Below are 23,361 nucleotides of genomic sequence, written 5' to 3' on the forward strand. Positions count from 1 at the left end.
ATATAATATAATTATATATATAATATTATATAATTATATTATAATATACATTATAATTATAATATTATAAGTATATATTATAATTATAATATATATTATATATTATATACATTATATATATATACACACACACACGCACACACACATTTTATATATATATATATATATATATACATACACCACATCTTCTTTATCCATTCATCCATCAATGGACATTTGGGCTCTTTCCATACTTTGGCTATTGTTGGTAGTGCTGCTATAAACATTGGGGTGCATGTGTCCCTTTGAAACACCATACCTGTATCCCTTGGATAAATGCCTAGTAGTGCAATTGCTGGGTCGTAGGGTAGTTCTAGTTTTAATTTTTGGGGGGAACCTCCATACTGTTTTCCAGAGTGACTGCACCAGTCAAACTGACCCTTTCTGTTCATTCCCGATGCCATTTTGCCTAGGCCTTGGCCCTCTTCATATCCATCAGCCTCCTAGCTAATACTGTCTCTTATTCCCTCTCGTACTGGATTCACAGTCAGGACATCTTGGGTTCTAGCTACAGCTAACAGGGGCATTTTCTACTTAAAAGACAAATTGTGGAATTCCTCAATTAGGAAATGAACTCACGGTGGATAAACAACAATATACAAAGGTACTTCTGGTTTTCAGTCATTTAACTAATGTATTTTCAGTAATGAGGCTGTCCTTGGAAGGTGTAGAAATGATGAAAACCCCCAAATTCCAGCTCCCCAGCAAGAAAGGAAAGGAAGGGAACTTATTGAGGTTGTTCTTTGTTCCAGGCTGTGCCAAGGCACTTTGTTACTCATAGCAATGCTACCATGGTCCCTGACAGTCTGCTTAGAATTAAGAACCAGGAGAGTTAGACTCAACATGGTTCTGAATTCAAAATATGTTTGTCTTTTTACAACACTTTCTATTAACCCTGAATCCAGACTGTGTGATGTTTTGGTAAAAGCTTGCAGCTAATAGAATGTAAAGTACTTTGGGGCAAAGTAGGTATCAGGTACCCAATCCTGTCTGTAGAAAATTAAATTTAGTGCTGCAATTTAGAGAGGTATATTCTTATCAGAAGGACATTAAAAACCTTTAAAATGTTTCTGGCTAGTTCTGTTTGGAGTGAGTGGAGATTTGGGAAAACTGAGAGAAGGTAGCCTCTGAGCTGGGTGTTGAAGAGTAAGAAGCCATCAGGTAGATGATAATATTAGTGATGATGATGATATTCGTAGAGCATGTTACATTTGTGGAGAGGTTACCACGTGCTGGAGCCATGTTTGTTCCAAGCCAGTAGTTCTCAAAGTGTGGTGCACAAACCAGCAGCATTAGCATTACCTGGGAACTTGTTAGAAATGCAGATTTTCAGGCCCCTCCCCAGTACTCCTCAGTAGGTATTTCTGACCTACTGAGTCAGGCCGTGGGCTCCAGGTAATCTGATGCATGTTTAGGTTTGGGAACCACTGTCCTGCCACATAGACATTAATTCATTTAATACTCACAACAACCTTATGGGATGGATAGATAGATACTATTATGCCCATTTTATGACTGAAGGAATTGAGGTAAGTGATGAACTTGAGAACCAAACCTTGGATTTCTAACTCCAGAGAGAAAGGTGACTATTGGTGTGTGGCTTATTTTTTTAAAAATACCTGTTTCTCCATTTTCATTTGTCACTACTTCCACACCCTCCCCTCTACGTTCACTTTGAGAAGCCCTGCCAGCATGACCTGTTTGCTCTGTCTCTAGCCCTTTGATTTGAACATTCAGATTCCTCTGCTTAGGCGTCGCTTTTTCCTTGTCAATGTGGCAAATCTCAATCTTTGTTTATCTTCAAGACTACAGAGTTAATGCCTCCTGTAAGGAAGCCTTCCCAACCTTCCCCACATCTACTGGGAATAGTGCTAAACATAGATGCTCTGTCATTTCTTCTCCCACAGTCTTTTCATTCTTCTGGTCTGGTATGTATCTCCTTGTCTTATAAAATGCTAGTTGATACGCCTGCTCCAATAGAACAGTGCTTCTTGATAGAAGGTGTTTTATCTTGTTCATCATTGTTTGTTTCCTGCCTGGCATATGGTGAGCACTTAATAAATATTTGACAAATGAGTGGCTAAATGAATTAGTCTATGAATTTTTAAGTAAGAGTAAAATGTTCAAATTCTGTTTTAGGAAGGAAAATCTTGACAGCTGTGTGGAGCAAGATTGGAAGGAAGAGAGACTAGATTAGCAACTAGAGTCCAAGTTAGGAGAGGGTTGACAAAAACATGAGCTAGGGAATGGATGCGAGAAGTGCTTTAGAGGAGGAATCATTACAGGAGGGAAGAAGATATAAGAAACAGTAGATTTCTGGGGGAACAAAATGAGCAGGCGTTTTTGAGGTTGTCAGGGGATAGCTGGAAATTCAAGTAGACAGGAATTCTGGTTTAGAAGTACCTGGGCTTGAGGTACAGATTTTGAAGTCATTTATACATGGTTATATACAAATGAGCAAGGTAGCTCTGGGAGAACAAGGTGAAGACAAGGGGAAGGGAGGCAAAGATTGACTGAGTGTCTGTATATGCCAGACCCTGGCATTTTCACATTTATTCCTTAAGATAGCATGCTGCCTCATTTTCTCGTCACTCCTATTACTTAACCCTCTAGCCAATATCTGTCGACCTGGAACTGTGCACATACATTTTGTTGTTCATTTAGGCTCATCTGCCTTGAGAGCGCCCCCCCCCCCTTTTTTTCTTTTTTACCTGGCATACTTCTCTTTGCCTTTCAGAACTACACCCAGACATAGTCCTATTATAGAGAGACTTATTGTTGAGTTGCCTCCCCAAGCACCTAATCCATTTGTCACACTTTTGCCAGAGTGGTCTTTTTAAAATACGTGAATATGATACCAGCCCAAAGAGAAGATCCTGTTTATGGCAGGTGTTCCCTTTCTCTCTAGTAGAACATTCTGTTGGAGATACCACATACTTCTTTATGTTTGGTAATTTAAAGACTGCAGGAGATTCGCCTGGAAGTCCTAAAAGAGCTGCTGAAGAAGCGTGATGAGAATCAAAATGAAGTGAACATGAAGCATTTGAATGCCCAGTGGTCTAAACTGCAGGAAGCAAAGGAGGCAAAACTGGCACAGATTCAGCACAGACATGTATCAGGTAAAGGTGCAATATGAACAATGAAGAGAATGGGAAAGTTGGCTTTGCTTTGAATCTTTGACCAAACCTGATTTAGATAGAATTCTTATGAGTCCTAGTGTTATTAAATGAATAAAGGAAAAGAGTTACTTTCAAAAGTAGAAGACTGGAGGAAAATTTCTAAGAAAACCAAGTAGTAATGTTCTAACAGGTAGTCAAGTTACTGACATTATTGGCACGCGCACGCGTGTGTGTGTGTGTGTGTGTGTGTGTGTGTGTGAGAGAGAGAGAGAGGGAGAGAGAGGGAGAGTAGGGGATGGGCTTCTCATATTCATGGGTTGAGTTCCCAGAGAGCCCAATTTCTCAACCTTTTTTTAAATTATTTCCCTTAAATGAGACATGTAGACATATTTTCTCCTGCTTGCCCCCTCCCATGAAATTTTAAGACCATGGATATACTGTATATCTGTTTATGTGTTATATCTGTACATATAAAAGGAGTAGTCAGTGGATGATTAAGAATGACTATATAAAAAATTTTTAAGGACTATATAAAAACTAAATTAAAATTTAAAAAAATTTAACTTATTAGGATTTAGCTTTATAGCTTTATTTGCTTAGTAACTTTTAATATAATTTACTTATAAAATTGTAATGTATCAATTATATATGCAAATTATCAATTTAATGTATAATAACAGAATGTAATTACAACTTAAAAAATCAAATTTGTTATTTTTCTAGCAAAAGTAAAACAGTTATAAAAATTAATTCCATAAAATTATTTTTAGTGAACTTTAACTTTTAACTAGATGCTAGGTATACATGTTCAACAGTTGTTTTTTTTTTTTTCAGCACTTCACAATACTAACAATGGGTTTTGTAGCTTTTTTTTTTTTTTTTTTTTTTTTTTTTTACTCCCCCTGTCCCTCTCTTCCTGCCCTTTGGGATCACCTCCCAAATAAACTGCTTGCACAACTGCTTTTGTCTCATGCTCTGCCTTTGGGGGAACCCTGGCTAAGACAGAACTCAAATGTCACTTCCTCAGGGAGGCCTTCAAGGACCCCACTCCCTCCCATCATAAGTGAGGCACCTATTATCTGCTCTCACTTATATGCCCCTGAACTTGTCGTGTGTGTGTGTGTGTGTGTGTGTGTGTGTGAAAAAATAACTTTTAACTAGCTTCGAGGTATGTAGTTAGACATTGTCAACATTTTTTCTTTTCAGTACTTGGTATAACTAATGATGAGTTGACTAACTTTTGTAGGTAAATAATAAAATGTTAACTATTTTTATTTAATTCTAAACCCCAAGTTATACACAGAAGCACTGAGGATCAAACATAAACACCCACAAGTCAGCAGTGGTGCATGCAGCCGCCTCTTGCAACAAGACTTTGCAGTCCCACAGTATGACTTTGCATGCATTGACAGCACACAGCATAGAGCCTTCAAACCGGCTGGCTCTGTGATAGGACTGAAAGAGAAGGAGCCGGTGGAGGTAGCAAGCATGACTCCTTAGATGAATGAACTCTGAATGTGCACGGCTCAGCCTTTTCCCTCTGACTGCCAAACACTTCTAGAGCTCTAAGCTGGGATATATTGTGCTTTATTCTATTGTTAACCAAGATGGTCAGATTACTGAAGAACCTGTAGTCTCCCTCCCTTGCAATTATTCTCCTAGGAGAAAATAATTCTCCAAATCTCCCCTGAACATATATTTTTCAGTTACTTTGAGTTTTGTTTGTAAGCCTGGAAGACTTTTGCCAAATACACCTTCTTACCTCAGAGCTTGGAATGCAGTTATTCAATTTTTTTTAAGTTTTTTAATGTTTATTTATTTTTGAGAGAGATAAAGAGCAAGTGAGCAAGGGGCAGAGAGAGGAAGACACAGAATCCGAAGCAGGTTCTAGGCTCTGAGCTATCAGAACAGAGCCCAATGCAGGGCTCAAACCCACGAACCAGGAGATCATGACCTGAGCCAAAGTCAGACGCTCAACCAACTGAGCCACCGAGGTGCCCCAGTTATAAAAGATTTTTGACGAGTACCCATTGAGGACACTAATTGCCTCAACTTCTGTCACTCCCGATTGTCTCATGAGGATCTGGGCCACACAGAGGACTAACCTCTGTTTTTAGTGTTATATTCTGTCTGCAGTGAGTGGTCTTCATGACTGCACAGTTCAGTAGTTTCTCTGTGAACAAAAACAAAACTGGCCTATTATGCATTTGTTTAGAACTATATTTTGGAGATAGTCACAGAGGTATGTTTTATTCTAGCAATCAGGAAACTTGTGGGAAAGGGAAAGAATATAGAAGGGAAGTTGGAGAGAAGAAATATCATCAAGGATTATTCTGACTATGCATCCCAGGTCTATGGGCCTTTGTCTCGCCTTGGTCGTTTCCCTGATAACAACTCAGAGGACTTTGTAGTAAAAAACCACTATCTCAACACCTATGAAGGTAAGATGTTTACATGATAACAAGTCCAGTATAAGAGGAGTATTAGATTAAAGTACTAGAAGAGAAAGAAGTATTGGATTAAAGGCTAAACAACAAGTAAAAATATTTTCAAGAAATAGCAATGAACACATTCAATATTATTAATATGAGTTCATACAAACCAATAAAAACTGCTAAGACTCAAATAAATGGATATACTATATAACAGTGTATCAATGCTTAACTACTAAACATTTAAACTTGTTCAGTGTCACTAATAAAGTTATACAAAAATGAAATTGAAAAAGCTTTTATATCAGATTTTCAAAGCAAACAAGAAATATATCACGAAATCAGCCCTTTAAGAAGTGCTAGAAAACTAGTGGGCAAGGAAATGGATAACCAGGGGATAAATTCATAGAGCTGTACCTCTTACAAAGTCCAAGAGAAGCTTATTTAGATTATTTAAATTTTAGTTGACAAGTTGAAGCATCATGTATATGGCCAAGATCATGAGTTGATGGTCACACTCTTGAACTTGTGTCTCTGGCTGATCATCTCCAGAGCAGAATAAGATAAATTTGTGTACATCTACTTTAGAATGATGATCCCATGTATCATATGACCATTAATTTTCTCTTGATTATTATCATAGAATTTACTACATTTTTGTAGGTAAATATTGTATTAGAATGGATTCTCATTTTACAATCCTAAGTCACTGAGAACATGAGTTAATTATGCAGAAATTTGCTTTACGTTTTGGGTCCACTCCAATTATGTGGGCTCTACCTCATCAATAATTCTAAATGAAACCACTTGGCAAATAGCTCCTAAAACTAACAATACGCTTTCAAAATGGTAAATTTAATCACCAAATACTAAAAAACATGTACTTCTTTCCTGTAGGATTAGTTGAACTTGAGTCATGTCTCCCAGATTTTGTGACACAACCCCGAATCAGACCTCCAAAGCCAAAAGTCACTACCACGAAAGCTGGTTTTCTCAAGAGGGCAGCAAGAATGGAACATGAGTTGGCAGAGGTTCATAAGGTATAATAATCCTTATTCATAGACAAGATGCTTCTAGTGGGACTTTTGCAGTGAAATACTATACCTCCAAAATTGCAATGTCCAGTAGTTCTCAACGGATAACTCTACATTTTTTCTCCTCCCTAGATTTTTCTCTTCTGGAAGTTGCCTTTGCTATGCTGAATGAATATGCTTCTTTTCCTCATTTCAGACTGTAGGAAAATCTCTTGGAGGTTGTTCTCCAATTTCTTGGCGGAAGTCATGTTACTTCCTAAAAGTGGTTCTGACTTTGGATCTCCATAATATCTGAGACTACGTTGAGGCGTAGCAAGTTTCTAGTGTTAGGAATTACTGCTGGTTTTAATAGTGTACTAGGCCTCATTTTCTCCCTTTTAGATTTGTTACCAGGGTAACAGGGAGTCACATTCAAGGCCTCTCTGATCTAGTTTAAAGCTCAACTAAATGAGAAAGTGCAATGGTTGTCCCCATGAAACAAGTACAGAGGAGCCACCAGCTCCTTTTCCCATTTGTTAATTGGGCTGTAGGTGTATAGACTCTAGAATTCGTGGTTTATGATAGTGCTGCTCAGTCTTTAGCAGGCATCAGAATCACCCAGAGGGCTTGTTAAAACACGTGTTGCTGGGCCCAACCCCAAAGTTTCTGATTGAGTAGGTCAGAAGTGGGGCTGGAGTATTTGCATTTGTTACAAGTTTCCAGGTAATGCTGATCTGTAGGAACTACATTGAGACTCTCTGGTCCACGACATAATCTCCCCACTGGTCCACGTATGTTTGTTTGTTCAGTTGGTTTTGGTAGTGGAATAAGAATCCATGGGAGCCCATACTCACTATAAAAATTAGGACCTTAACAGTAATTCATGTGTATTTATGTGGTTCTTCCCACCTCATCCCCCTGTCTCCATTTACCCATTTGAACTCTGCATTCATTATTCTCTTACTTTCTGTAAGATGTGTTAGTAGATACTTTTTGTTAGGGTGTGGAAGTTCTCTTCTGTTCCTAATTTACTGAAGCTTTTAATCATGTGTTCATGTTGTATTTTATCACATGTTTCAGCTGTATCTATTGAGATAATTATATATTTTTCTTTTTAAAATTATTATTATAATAAGGAACATTTATAGTTGCTTTTTTTTTTAAACAAACATTAATCTATCCTTACATACTGGAGATGAGCCTAACCTGGTCAAGGTGTTTTATCTTACTTTTAATACATTGTTGGATTTGATTTACTAGTTTATTTTTCAGAATTTTGATTCTATATCTGTGAGTGAAATGGCCTTACTTTTCTTTCTCATTTTGATTCTGTACAGTATTGGTGTCAGAGTTATACAGGTCTTCTTAAATGACTGCAGAGTATTCCTTCTTCTCTACTTTTGAAAAGAGTTTAAGCTTAAGATGATCTGTTTCTTCAGTTTGGTAGAATTATTATCTGAGATGTTACCTTCATGGGAAAGCTTTCACCACTCCTTCATTTCCGTACTACTTACAGATCTTTCTGCATTGTTTTGGTAAATTACATTCTTTACAAGGTCCATTTCACCTAACTTTTCAAATTTTTTGGCATACGTTGATAGTATTATTTTATAATCTTCTTAGCGTTTGTTTTATCTATAACCGTGCCTACTTTTTCAGTCATAATATTATTTATTTGTGCTTTAACTCTTTTTTCTTATTCAGCTTTACTGGAGGCTTATTAATTTTCTTGGTATTGTTCTTCCAAGGAATGAACCTCCAAATTTGTTGATTTTCTTTACTATAGATATTTTATCAATTGTATTAGCTCCTATTCATATTATGTCTTTCTCTCTTGTTTCTTTTTGCTTTGTAGTTCTTTTCCTAACTTAAAGTAGGCATGTAGTTCATTAATTTTCAGGCACTCATCAATTTTATAAAGTATTTAAGGCTAAACATTTCCTTCAAAACACTGATTTTGATATATTTCATTAGTTTTGATATGAAGTGTTTATTAGTATCTAACTTTTTAAAAACATCTCTTATGGTTTTTGCTCCTGTGAGTATTTAAGTTTTTAAATTTCCAAATATGCAGGAGTTTTAACTCGTTTTTGAAGTAAATTCTAACTCATTTGCTCTATGGTCAGGAATCCCTATTCTTTGAAATTTAGTGAGGCTTGTGAACTAGTATATGAGTTTACATATAAAATAATCTAAGTCCACCTTCAAGTAATATTATCACTTTCCATGTAGAGCATTTGCTTTATAGCAGATTATTCCCAGTTCCTCCCTACAGTCCCTGTGGCATTGCTGTCGTTCATTTCACTGATCCATAGGCTATAATCACCCAATACATTTTTACTGTCATTGCTTTAACAGTTATATTTTGGATCAATTAAAAATAAGAAAAAATAGTTCAATTTACCTTCATGTATTCTTTCTGTGCCACTGTTCCTTTCTTTATAGAAATGCAAGTTTCTAACCAATGTCATTTTTCTCCTGCCTGGAGAACTTGTTTTACCATTTATTACAGGACAGGTCTCCTGGCAATGAACTCCTTCAGTTTTTTGTCTGTCTCAAGAAGGCTTCGTTTCTCTTTTATGATTTTTTTTTTTTTTAGATATAATTCAATACCATAAAATTCACCCTTTTAAAATATACAATTCAATTGTTTTTAGTATGCTCACAAGATTGTTCAACCGTAACCATTATCTAATTCCAGAACATTCTTATTATCCCAAAAGAACCCCATGTCGATTAGCAGTCACTCCCATTACCCTCTTCCCCATAGCCCCTGGCAACCACTAATCTTTCAATTTATGGATTTGCCTATTCTGAACATTTCATATAAATGAAATCACACAATGTATGGCCTTTTGTGTCTGGTTTCTTTAACTTAGCATAATGTTTTCAAAGTTCATCCATGTTGTAGTAGGTCTCAGTACCTCATTACTTTCTGTGACTATATGATATTCCATTGTGTGGATGTGTTACAATTTGTTTATCTGCTCATCAGTTGATAGAAATTTGAGTTGTTTCTCCTTTTTATCTAAGCAATGCTGCTGTGCACGTTTGTGTACAGATTTTTGAGTGACATAAGTTTTTCAGCTCTCCTGGCTCTAGATCTAGGAATGGAGTTACTGGATCACATAGTAACTATGTTTTACTTTTTGAGGAACTGCCAGACTGTTTCAGAAGTGGTTGCACTGTTTTACATCCCTACCAGGAATGTATAAGGATTCTGATTTCTCCATATCTTTGCCATCACTTGTGACTGCCCATCTTTTTATTATAGCCATCCTAGTGTGTGTGAGGTGGTATGTCACTGGGGTTTCAATTTGTTTTTGTCTAATGATTAATGAAATTTAGCATCTTTCATGTGCCTTTCATTTGTATATCTTTTTTGGAGAAATGTCTTTCAGATTCCTTGCTCATTTTTTAATTGGGTTGTCTTTTAATTGTTTATTATAGACATTACTTTTAATGTCTATTGTTGAGGTATAGGAGTTCTGTATATATTCTGAGGCCTACCCTTATCAGATAAATGATTTGCAGTTTTCCTCCTATTCTGTGGGATGTCTTTTTACTTTCTTGATAGTATCCTTTGAAGCAGTTAAGTATAAAATTGTGATCTTTTCACTTTTGGATAATGATTTCACTGAGTATAGAATTCTAGGTTGGTGGGGTTTCCTCCCCCTAACACTTCAAAGATTTCACTCCATTCTCTTCTTGCATGGATGGTTTCTGACTAGAATTCCACTATAATTTTTATCTTTGTTTTTCAGTAGCTAAGGTGTTTTTTCCTCTGGCTTCTTTCAGATTTCTTTCTTTGTCTTTGGTTTTCTCTAATTTAAATACTATATGCCTGTGGTGTTTGTGTGTGCGTGTGCGTGTGTGTTTAAGGTATGTGTCTTTCATGGCGTTTTTTTAAGCTTTCTGGATCTGTAGGTTGGTGTTTGTCATTAATTTAGCAAAGTTTCCAGCCATTATTATTCCAAATATTTATTCTGCATTCTCTTTCTTCTCCATCTCGCATTCCAGTTGTACACATTACTCCTTTTGATATTGTCTCACAGTTCTTGGATGTTTTGTTGTATTTATTTGTTTGTTTCTCTTTGCATTTCAGGTTGAGGAGTTTTTATTGACCTATCTTTAAATTCCTGGATTCTCTTTTTTTTTTTTTTTTAGCTATGTGGAGTTTACTGATGAGCCATTGATGGCATTCTTCATTTCTGTTATAGTGTTTTGATTTCTATCCTTTCCTTTTGATTCTTTGAGTTTCTGTCTCTATTTACATTACTCATCTATTCTTGCATGTCATCTACCTTTTCCATTAGAGCCTTTATCATAATATTGATCATTGTTATCTTAAATTTTCTGTCTGATAATTCCAACATTTATGTCCTATCTGAATCTAGTTCTGATGATTGCTTTCTCTCTTTAGACTGTGTTTTTGTGGGGGGTTTTTTCCCCTTTCCTTTGGAATACCTTTTAATGTTTTTGATAGCCTGACATCTGTTATCAAGCAATCGGAACTGAAGTAAATAGGCATAATGTGGGATTTATTCTAATCTGGCTAGACATTGGGCTGTGTTTAATGTTTGTTGTAGCTGATGGGGTCATAGGATTCACATTATTTTATTGTCCTTGTTTTTATATGTCCTTTTGGATTTGGGATGGGATGCCATTGTATGGAGTCTGTTAGTTTAGAATATTGGTTTGAATTCAAGAGAATCACTAAATATCAGGTTTATGTCCAGACAGTGTATCTGCTTTTAGTCTTATGGCTAACATTATTTTGAGAATTCAGAATCATAGAAACATGAAGGTACGGGTGGTATAAGGTTTAAAAAATACTTTATGGGCTATGTCACAGTAATCATGGAAGAAAAATATCTAGAATGGCATAAAAGAATTTCCACAGTACAATATTTTCAGGCTATTCTTGGTAGTAATTGAGGTTGGAACATATTTTTGAAGATTTGTCAAATTACTTACATCTTAAAGTAGGTTAAAAGAGTGTAACAATCAGTTCTTTCTTTCATTTATGAAAACTATGGATTAAACTCAGTTGCCTAGCCAGTTTGTCTTTTAAGCAGGTTAAAATGTATTGTTTGGTAAGAGCATTTCCTTGATATTCTCATATTCATTCATGTTCCTTTCTCTCTCCCTGGGAACTTTATTTTTCAAGACAATGATAAGACTGAGATTGAAGAAATTCTCAAATATTTTTGTTAGTTTTATTATACTTTTGATTGGACTTCTTGACCAAACATTTTTAATTGTAAAAATCCAATTGCTTTTTTTCAAAATTTAAGTGATTTTTTTCTTTCTTTTCTCTCATATTTAGAATTTATTTATTGACTGGGAAAAATATCCACATAGTTCAAAATTCAGGAGTTCTATGAGAGTATTAAATGTAAACCTTCTATCCCTGTCTCCCAGCTATGTGGTTCCAAGTATCTTTTTAAACTTTTTTTTACACAAATGTTAGTATATAATACACATGGTTTTGTCTGTGCTTTTATTATTTAATATATCTTGGAGATCATCCCATAATTATGTTACATTATTTTTTGCATGATATATCATTGCTTAAATGTGCCATATTTTAACCAATCCCTTCTTGTTATTTATATTGTCTGAAGTTTTTTGTATTAAAAGTAATACTGCATGGGGCGCCTGGGTGGCGCAGTCGGTTAAGTGTCCGACTTCAGCCAGGTCACGATCTCGCGGTCTGTGAGTTCGAGCCCCGCGTCAGGCTCTGGGCTGATGGCTCAGAGCCTGGAGCCTGTTTCTGATTCTGTGTCTCCCTCTCTCTCTGCCCCTCCCCCGTTCATGCTCTGTCTCTCTCTGTCCCAAAAATAAATAAACATTGAAAGAAAAATTAAAAAAAAAAAAAAAAAGTAATACTGCATTGAGTAATCTTGTTTGCATATAATTTGGTACATGTGTGAACATATCTAGAAGAAAATTCTTAGACATGGAATTGCTAGCCCACAATATGCCTGCATTTATAGTTTTGATGTATATTGACAAATTTCTTGCATAAATGATGTACTAATTGCTGCAGTGTATGTGAGTGCCTGTTTTCCCAGATTGATACCAACATATTATGAATGACTGGTTTTAAAGTGGTTTCATGTGGTGCTATTTAGGGCCTATCACTGAAGAGATGCCTGTGTTTAGAATTATTATTTTTTTGATTGCTGTTGCTTTTATTGATTCAGTAGTTGTGGTTATTGTAAAGCTGTTATATATTAGAGCTGTTATATATATTTTGTGTCAGTTTTATTTTGTAGAAACTCAGAGGTTCTATTACAACCACAGTAATTTCATATGGTTTCAAATTTTACTCAATTTGCATATTTTTACTAATTTCAAGTTTTGGCTTTGTGCTTGTTTTATCACTTCTGTATGTTTTCTGTGGGAAAACTAATGTAAAAATTATGTGGTGAAAATGTGATTCTATTATTTTATTCTTGAGAGACAGAGACAGCATGTGAGTGGGGGAGGGGTAGCGAGAGGGAGACACAGAATCCAAAGCAGGCTCCAGGCTCTGAGCTGTCAGCAGAGAGCCTGACGCGGGTCTTGAACTCACAAGCTGTGAGATCATGACCTGAGCTGAAGTCGGATGCTTAACCAACTGAGCCACCCAGGAGCCCCAGAAAAATGTGATTCTAAAGTATGATTTTTAAATGATGGAGATTAGAATTTTTGATACTTTTAAGTTAAAAGTATCCCCTCCTGTGGCTGAATATAGAACCATTGAACAAAATCCTATGTTACATATAATTTGGGGGACTTTTGGTGATCAAAAGTAAAACAAATAAAACGTATGTTGAAATCAGAACACACACACTTTCACAAGGAAACAAGTTCATTTTCAAGAATCATGATGTGCAGGCCTTCACTGCCAAAGGAAAGCTCCTCACTTTGAGACAGTTGCCCTTGAATGTTCCTCAATTCCCCTATAACAACAAAACATCAAATATTTCCATCATTTATGGCACAGGGAAATTTTCTATTGCCCAGGCACTTATTCTAAACAGATAATAGGCTCTTATGAAAGAATAGGAGTTGGGGTTTTGTTTGCATACATACGAGAGAACCTTTTAAAATCTCAAAAAAAATAATTTAAGTCCTCCAAATCTTTGATTAAAATGGATAAACCTAGAATATGTGCCATGTTTATCCAGTGGTTAGTTGGTCTTTAGGAATATCATAACATCCCTTGGGTCACAGAAGCACCTGGGTTTGGACTTTCTCAAACTGTCCAAGCATAACCATAGAGAAGATAATTTCTGATTGATCTTCAGAACTGTGGCCTAGATCTGGTAATGGAAGAAAATGCAAAGGTAAAGAATGACACTACTTGGTGTTATTATTCTAGGCAATATTGGATAAGAAGAATAAAGTTCTTGAACCAAAGAAACTTCTGCGCTTTCTTCAAAGAAAGTCACTACCTCAACCTCGCCTTCCAACTCCAACTTTGGAAATGAGTTCCATTGTAAGTTTGAAACTTGATTTGAAATGCTAAATTCAGTATTGCTGTCTGTTCTTAGATACTTTGAGTTAAAAACAAACCTAATTTAACAGGGTTACCTTCTCAAGATATGACTTATATGGCATTTATTCTTATGATTCAAACATCAAACACACATGAATAAGCACAACAAAATCTTTCCAAGAAAAATAGGCATCAGAAGGTAATCCTCATGTATGTCAAATAAAAAAAGAAGATTGAATGATGATCAGTTACTATAACCATCTTGCCCACATGGGGAGGTGGCTGATGACAGCTGGTGTCAGAGAGGAGTGAAGTGCCAGAGATGTCATGAGGACAGGTTGGCTTCTAAGGTAGGACTGGCTCAAAGAGGTCACCTTGACCAGAGTCATACCTCACCTTCGTAGATCTCCAAACTCTGTTTGGATGAGGTATCAGAGTCAGTCAGGATTTAGGACTGACTCAGACTAGACAGCCCCCACCTCCAAGAAACTGCTAGAGATGCCACAATCCAAACGTCCTGCTTGACCGAAGGATAACTGCCTGGTAGATGGGGGCATTCCTCTTAGCAGGTCAGCCCATCATCTCCCAGGATAGGGCAGTTCTCACAAGAAGCCAGATTGTACTGAGAAGGTTGTCAGAGGGAGGGGAGTTGACAGGAGATCTCATTAGGGCTTCTGATGGGTCGGTCACCTGCGTGGAGGGACTGCCAGGATGTGCTTCTGGACATCCCCTTTGCTAGACTTTATGCCAATCATTGCCTGTGGTTAACACATTGTCTTTCACATGTGTGAAAGACATGCTTTCTTTTGCATTTAGAGGCACCTTAATTAGATTTGCAGACTCTGCTTTCTGCTTTTGACACAGTTATTTAAGGTGATTTTTGTAGATGGCTATTCTTGTCCATTCTGATTTTACCAGCTTATCTAAATTCTTGTGAGAAACACCTTACTCTAGACTCTGACACAAACTAGCTTTATTCCTTGTCTACTCTTGATCAAACATGAAAAAACTATTACAAAAGGGATGGTGTAAGCAATACTTGTTGTTTCAAGAAAGATTTTGCTGGAAAGGAGTATAGAAAAATGAAAATGGCTTAAATTGTAGGGATAGCATGAATTTTTTGCTGTTGAAATGATTTGTAATGATGTCTTATCATTATAAAAGAATGAATTTTAACAATCCAGTAGCATTTAAAATACTATATTTTCAATGAGAGTATAGACCTCATTTATTTCTCTTTAAGTCTCTGGCATCTAGCACAGTCCCTTTTGCTTGATCTGAGTCTTCAAAAAATATTTTGTGCTGACTGCTGCTCTTCTCAAGCTGCTTGGTTCTCACTTTGTTCTTTTAGGAAGAAGAAGATATAGAGATGGCTGTGATCTACCTTCAAAAGTTACTCCGGGGAAGAGTTGTTCAGAACACGGTGTGTAGGGTCCAACCACTGGTCCTGTGCTTCTCCTCTGAGGATGGATTTATAGAACGCATATGTGCTTGGTTCCTTGGGGTGAATTCCTTCTGGCACCCTGCTGTCCTCTGGAACTCTATACTCTCAAGTTACCTACCCATTCCCTTCTGTTCCAGTTTGTCCAAGTGGGTGGCACAGTGTCAAAGAGAGAAAGGACCTGCTTGCTGTTGGTCACAGTTGTAACCAGGGCAAAGTGAAATTAATATCTTAGAATTGCTAAATCCAGCCATTTTCCTACCTAAATTTTGACTTTTTAAAAAAGTTTATTTATTTAATCTCTACACCCAACATAGGGCTTGAACTCATTGACCCCAAGATCAAGAGTGTCATGCTTTTCCAACTAAGTCAGTGGGTGCCCCTGAATTTTTACTATTAAGGCATCACAAACCAAGTGGATTCCCTAATTTTCCACAAAGTCATAATTATTTGAGTTGGCATATAGCTAGCAACACCTGAATAATAAATAGCAAAGTAATAATAACTACAGTTTTAAAGCCATAGTATAAGCTCACATTATATTTTCTTTGCTTTACTTATATCATCTCTCTTTTTTTCTATCAGTTGCCTCATTTTACAGGCAAGTGATTTGAGTCTGAGATTATGTTAACTGCTAGCAAATTTAACTCTGGTCTTCCTGACTATAAAGCTTTCACCACATTATTTGTACAAACATACTTCACTTTTAAAGTGGACTAATATAAAGCACCAGCAAAAAATTTTTTTCTCCTCACACAGCTATAACTCATAAGAGACTCAGTTATAATTAGTAAGTCTGGGAAGCTGGGTGAGCATCTTGTGTTGAGCATTATTCTTTACTCTCTTTGAAAATTTCCCCGGAAAAATGTCACAGCTGACTCCGTATTACAAACCAGGGGCAGATCTCTTGGAAAAGAAAACATGGCTGTGAAAAATACCATCCTCAGGCATCTTAGGGAAGGAGCACAGAAAATGAGGGGAAGTTTCTAGTTTCCTTTTTTTTTAATTTTTAATGTGTGTGTGTGCGCGCGTGCATGTGCACAAATACATGCTCAAGTTGGGGAGGGTCAGAGAGAGAGAGAGAGAGAGAGAGAGAGAGAGAGAGAGAATCCCAAGTAGACTCAATGCCCAGTGCAGGGCCTCGCTCAGGGCTCAGTCTCATAACTGTGAGATCATGACCTGAGCCAAAATCAAGAGTTGGACACTTAACCAACTGAGCCACCCAGGCGCTCCAGTTCTAGTTTAATATGACTCCTGTAGTAACCACCTTGTCTTGGAGAGACATTTTAAGAAATGAGTAAACAACTGATAACTAAGCTCTTTCTCTACCTGAGCAGCTGGAGGTGTAGAAAAGGGAGCTGACCTCTAGCTCTCTGGAGCACCCCTGCCCTGTAGTCCCAGAACACAGGACTGAACCCACTGTTCATAAGTGCCTCACCAGTCCCTGGATGAGTCCTGATGTGTTGCACAAGGGACGTTAATTGCAAGTCTCTTTTTGATTTGATTTGATACAGATGTTTGAAGGCAAGGAAAAGCGACTGGAGTTGATCCAGGAGCTGCGCACCAGCCATGCACTACAAGAAGATGACAGGCTGAAGAAAGCTGAGAAGCAACTGACCCTGGCCTTACAGCGACAGAGGAACTTGCATGAGCACAAGGTTGTCTCCTGGATTTTTATTATTGCACAAGTGGCATTATAATAATAGTAAATGAAATGACAAAAAAGAAACATTCCCCCCAATCCCATCACTCTATCACAGTCAGCACTTTGGAACAATGCTGCTGCAGTCCAGAAATGGAATGGGCTATGCCCTCACTGAACTGAGCATGATCTTATATTTGCAAAAAAAAAAAGAAAAGAAAAGAAAAAAAAACCATTTTAAAAAATATTTGGTGATTCTACCAAATTTCAGTGGGAGCTTGGCAGAATAAAAAATAATAAATGCAATAAAAAAAGACATGAGATTTATTTTAAAATATCAGCACTTTGGGTGCTGGAGCTGTACATAGCTCAGGCTGGTTAAACTGCATATTAAATATGTTAATATCTCATGATATTCTGTGATGTCATCAGTGTCACCTGACAACAGCTGGTAATTGCAGCTCTACCCCAACAACTGTAAATGTTTTTCCTATTTTCTTCTGGCATTTGTCTATATATAGAGTTTTTAATGGTGCTGACTACAGAGTGGACATACTTTTACTATCTCTCCCACTAATCCATAAATCAATATGAAAAAGAATCAATTTGCACAGTATAGTGCTATATGAAAGTGAAGTTAGTATGACCCACCCTTAGTAATGCACATTAATGCTTGTGCCATGTGGAATTGGGCACAAATGGTAAGCAGCTTAGAAATGAGTACATTATTGCTTTTACATGACATCAGGCTTGTGGATGGTCTCAGTTTGGGGGAGGGAGGAAAAAAGCCACAGGCTGTGAGACCCAACAGAGGGACCAGAGAAAGAAGAAGAGCCCTGCGAATGATAGAGCTGGGATGCACTTCTGTTCAGATGGGAACACAGTGTCCTGGAAGACCCAGGAACTGGATGGAAAAGTGCCCTGTAGGCTTTTTCCTACTCTGTTTCAAAGATCGTTCTTAATGACTTTCAAGTTATTTAAAAGAATAAAAAGTACCACAGTTTTCTACTTTCATGTTATTCAGGATCTTAAAATTCCCCAAACTTGTGTCAAAGGATGAAGCATTAAAAAATTAAAAGGTATCTGAGTGAATTTCTAGGGGACACTATTTTATTGAACTCCCAAAAAATTTTTTAAATAAAAACCTTAACATTGCCTTTCATGTCTGGGAAGATAGAAGCACTTTACCTTCTGGATAAAAGTGAAAGACAAAAAAAGCCAATTTGTGTGGATACTAATAGAAATGTTTTGCTAAGTCCTCCTCATAATTTGAGGACTACAATCTATCAGTGACGGACTGAGCAATCCACTTTCTCATGTCTAAGTTTGTATCCTAAGTTTTCATAGTAAGAACACTTGGGATGGGGCTGTCCTAGTGATAATAAACACTGAGTGCATTCTGAAAGTGAAGTGACCAAGAGTTCTGGCTAGTCCAGCAACCCTCCTTACAAATCATCGTGAGTAGTAGAATTTGTATCATTAAAAATGTTTTTCAGGTGTCACTGGTTGAAAACCATTTGGCTGGACTGGAAGGAAGGGTTCTGGCAGACATGTTTGACTTCCTGTCCAAAGAGCTGGTGAGACTACAGGAAGAGAGGAGGATCCATGCTTTTGCCATGCTGGCCGAGCGGCAGCGGAGGATGCGAGAAGCTGAGGAGAGTGGTCGGCGCCAAGTGGAGCAAAGGCGCCTGCGGGAGGAGGACCAGATATTTAAGGAGGTAAGTGGGGCAGCTGGATGTCTGGAAGCTGCTTGTGTGTATGGAGCTGAGTCAAACCAAATGAAACTCATGATATGAAATGCCTTTTGTTTTTTGTTTTTCATCGCGTTCTACAAATATGTATTGAGTTCCTGCGATATGCTAGGCACAGTTGGAAACCAGTCATGGTCCTTTTTCTTCTAGGGCTTAAATACTTAGATAACATGCAGTTATGTGTAGAATTAGAAAATATAGTAAGCTTCATGAAGGAAACATATGAGGCCCAGTGACGCATTTTAAACATTACTCTGCTTGCTGTGTGGAGAACAGTTTGGACGGAAGACAGAGTGGGAACAGGAGATCAGGAAGGAGGCTCTTGAAGTAGTTTGGGCCAATGAGAAACAGGAAGTCAAGGAAGATGTATAGTTTCTGGCTTAAGTAACTGGGAAGATGATGGTACTATTTCCGAGTGGAATTAGTGGAATTAGTTTAGGGGCAGGGGTGGAAACAGGAAGTTGATTTATATTAGGTTCAAGACATTCTAGTGAAGGTATCATTTCAGCAGGTGGATAGACAAGATGGAAAAGAGGTTTTGGCTAGAGATATAAACAAGAGGGGCATCTGGGTGGCTCAATTGGTTGAGCCTCCAACTCTTGATTTTGACTCAGGTCATAATCTCATGGTTTGTGAGATTGAACCCCATGCCAGTCTCCCTGCAGATAGCAGGGAGCTTGCATGGGATTCATTCTCTCTCTCTCTCTCTCTCAAAAAAAGTAAATAAACTTAAAAGAAAAAAAAGACAAACTAGAGTACCAGGTTGGTAAATTAGAATTCTGACCAGTACATAATGAGCAAGATATAAATTCAAGATATAAAGTCAATTGAGCATCTCACTATTGATTTTGTCTTAGGTCATGATCCCAGGGTTGTGGGATTGAGCCCCGCTTTGGGCTCTGCACTGAGCATGGAGCCTATTTGAGATTCTCTCTCCCTCTCCACCCTTGCCCCTCCCGACTCATGCTCTCTCTAAAAAACATGAAAAAATATAAAAGCTCAAGTGTTAAAATTGGAGGGGATTTATGAGGAAGATTTCTTTATTTTTTTTTTAATTTTTTTTTTAAACGTTTATTTATTTTTGAGACAGAGAGAGACACAGCATGAATGGGGGAGGGGCAGAGAGAGAGGGAGACACAGAATTGGAAGCAGGCTCCAGGCTCTGAGCCATCAGCCCAGAGCCCGATGCGGGGCTCAAACTCGCAGACCGCGAGATCGTGACCTGAGCTGAAGTCGGACGCTTAACCCACTGAGCCACCCAGGCGCCCCGAGGAAGATTTCTTTAAAAGGGACTGTGCTGTGCTATCCCCCTGCCAACACACCCAGACACCAAAATACAGCCAGAGGTTGGTTTCTTTTTCTGTAGTCACTGGAGAGCTTTATAAGTATTCTTCCATTTAGGGTGTCTGACCCCCTAGGAATGGAGAGGAGGGGAGCTGGGCTAACCAGATGCTTTGGAGGTGGACACAGATGAGGCTGTATGGGTGGCCAGCACACCCAGAATATGTCAAGGCAAAGGCTGTGTGAGAGTTTCCCTTGGACTAGATGTGGGACACATGGGACAGAGAGAAAGAGCAAACTTGGAACATAAAGAATTTCTTGTCCAGGAGGACTGTCTGAATTGTATGTGTGCATACTTTTGAGCTCCTCAGTTAAAAAATATGCATCCGTTTGAGATCTTATTTGATCTAAGATTTTCAGGATTTACCCAATTCTCATAGAATTAGGATTGATTTGTGAATAGTATTTTCTGTGTGGATTTCAATTTTTTTTAAACCAAACAGATTGCTCTCCTTCTATACAACTTAAGTTTTGAGTTACATGTAGTCAAGTGCAGCTTTTTAACTGGAATGGCAGATCATCTATAATGTGTATGAGCCTATAATCCATATTCTAGCCTCCTACCATCCTAACACATTTTGCTTCAAAAAGAGTTGCTTTTTGAGACTTAGAAATTATCGGCAAAACTTACTACCCCTACCTAATATCACTAAGGAAAAAACAGCTGGGATGAGAAGAATCAACGTGGGGGTGAGAATAAAAAGGAAAGGGGTACAGAAACCAGTATGCTCAAAAACACAGAAAGGAAGAAGGAGGTAAGAGCTTCAAGGAAGGTAGTTCTAAGTGGGAATGACCCCAGGAAATGTCATCCATTTCTAGGAAGGGTTAAGATGACCCTCCCAGCCTGATTTAAAGACCATTTATGTAAACAGTGTATCCATTTGTGGACCTCAGATTCAAATACCATCCATCATTTAAATTCCTAATCTCCCTTCATATGGCCCTTTTAAAGACAAATATGCTTGCACATAAATATACCAAAACCCAGAAATGTATACATTAAGTATTTCCAGAAAAATAACATATATTGAGAAATGTAGATACAGAAAGTCATAGACTCATATTGAAACACAGACACATGTTTGCATGCACATATTCAAAGACATTGACAAGCACAATGCAGGGTATATAGTATTAACAAAGACATGGAGAAACACATGTAAATGCACATATAGCCACCTATATGTTTCCTTTTTCATTTAAGCACATACAAACACAAACGGGTCCAGAAACTGACACATTTATAAAGATACATGTAAACACACAAGTGCGTATACTGCTAGAGGTGGGCCACATTAAACCTGCCACCTCTGAACTGTTATAAGACTCACCTGTATCATTGGCTTCCTGAAGAAGACTGTGAGCTCCATGAGAGCAAGCATACTGTATATCCCTTGGCCTGTTCCACAACACCAGCATAGATCTTTGCACCTAAGACAGTCAGCAAATATATTTTGGTTGGTTGTTTGCTTGGTTGATACTGTATTAAACTGGTCATTGGGTCTCATCCATAGGGAAGGTCTAGGGATTTAAGGTTATGGACTTGGTGTTTTACAAGCGTAGGTACACTAAACATTACATACTCAGAGTCCTGCTGCAGTGCCACTCAAGAAAAACAGGGACTGAGTTGTTACTGAGTCCCAAAGCATTATCTCAGGTGCAAAGAAATATTCAGACACAAAATAGAAAGGTATCCTTCCCCCAAGAAGCTCAAAATCTGTTGAGACAGAATGCATATAAAACTAAGTATGGCACACTTGATTCTTATGATACTTCCTGTGCATCTACCGGTAAAACAGACAAAACTGAACTGTACTGTTTACAGTTGCATACTTTAAGGAGCAAAACTGTAGAGAAGTGGGAGTGTTTTCCATAAAAGCATGAGTGGAAAGGGGCTGTGGTCAGGAAGAACCAATAGCAGCCTCCTAGAATTCTCACAGTGGCTGCGTGGGTACTGGATTTACCTTAATTCATTACACTGTACATTTATCACTGTGCATTTTTCTAAATGTGTGTTCTATTTCACAATTTCAGAAAGCTTAAAGCAGCAGCAGTCCAGGGTATGATAGTTCAAAAATTCATCAGAGTTCCAGGATCCTTGTAGCTTTCTGCTTTTCTGTCCTTAAGGCATGGCCTTCATGGCAGTTTAAGATGATTCCTGGTTCTCTGGCATTACATCCCCATGAAATGAGAAAAGAAAAAACAAATTCCCTTTAAGAATCCTTCCTAGAAAGTGCACAAATTATTTCTGCATGTACTCCCTCAACCAGAACTACAGGAACTAGGAAATATAGTCTTTATTCTAGACACTTCTTGGCTCACAGGCTTTGTTATGTAAGAGGAAGGAGAGAAAGGACGTTGGGAAATACCTCTTAGTCTCTGCCACAGCCAGGCAGTTTGATCAAGTCACACTGCCACTGCTGGTGAGAATAAAGCCAGGATCCAAAACGGGGTTATTGACTGAAGCCAATGATCTTTCTGCAGTGTTGTACTGCCCACCCTCAGTAAGACCCATAATTCTGAAATGGGCTAGATGGATAGGGGCTGCTAAGAATGGGCAGGTAGGTGGACTAGAAACAGACTGACCAGAAAGTTAAAAAAACAAAACAAAATAAAACAAAACAAAACAAAAGGAATGATCAACCAGGGGACTGTTGACTTAACGAACAAAATAGATGTGCTAAAATTTAAAAAAAAAAAGGTCAACCAATGTTCGTGCATTTTTTGGATCTTATTTACTTATTCCTGTTCTCGGTAACGGGGGTATTTTTGGTTTTGCAGGTGGTTAAAGTTCACCAAAGTACTGTAACTTCCTATCTGGAAGACATAATACTGAATACCGAAGAGAATACTGCAGAAGAACAAGCCAGGGCAGAAATTGAGAAGATGGCTGAGGAAATCAATGACATTGCTTACGAAATGGAGAGCCGGTTTGTACCGAGAGAACAGATGGCAGAATGGATAGTCTATTTGCTGTTACTCATACATATTCTTCAAGAGCTTATGATTTTACCACCAAGGAGAAACAAGTATATAACTCCTGTTTCAGTGTCCATTGTTTTAACTGCATAACTTCAGAAGTCAACATGCCTGG

The 23,361-nt window shown here is 37.8% G+C and overlaps 1 protein-coding gene and 1 long non-coding RNA gene across 8 annotated transcripts in view; one reads left to right on the plus strand and one right to left on the minus strand.

Moving 5' to 3' along the window:
• CFAP91 (cilia and flagella associated protein 91) overlaps positions 1-23,361 on the plus strand; it is a 91,374-nt gene that overhangs the window by 52,748 nt on the left and 15,265 nt on the right. For all 7 annotated transcript variants that reach the window (XM_040484603.1, XM_040484602.1, XM_040484601.1 and 4 more), the window contains 8 exons: positions 3,001-3,158; positions 5,417-5,599; positions 6,488-6,630; positions 13,976-14,092; positions 15,444-15,515; positions 17,048-17,191; positions 18,672-18,893; positions 23,049-23,197. In XM_040484603.1, the coding sequence (XP_040340537.1) occupies positions 3,001-3,158; positions 5,417-5,599; positions 6,488-6,630; positions 13,976-14,092; positions 15,444-15,515; positions 17,048-17,191; positions 18,672-18,893; positions 23,049-23,197 (1,188 nt within the window). The remainder of the gene's footprint in view (positions 1-3,000; positions 3,159-5,416; positions 5,600-6,487; positions 6,631-13,975; positions 14,093-15,443; positions 15,516-17,047; positions 17,192-18,671; positions 18,894-23,048; positions 23,198-23,361) is intronic.
• Positions 13,445-23,053, minus strand: LOC121036284 (uncharacterized). Its single transcript, XR_005793301.1, has 3 exons — positions 22,232-23,053; positions 21,599-21,698; positions 13,445-13,553 (listed from the first exon to the last, which is right to left on the minus strand). It is a non-coding gene; the product is annotated as an uncharacterized LOC121036284 (long non-coding RNA).

The sequence above is a fragment of the Herpailurus yagouaroundi genome, unplaced genomic scaffold, assembly GCF_014898765.1.
Source record: "Herpailurus yagouaroundi ecotype Mexico unplaced genomic scaffold, PumYag 162, whole genome shotgun sequence".
NCBI classification, from domain to species: Eukaryota; Metazoa; Chordata; class Mammalia; order Carnivora; family Felidae; genus Herpailurus; species Herpailurus yagouaroundi.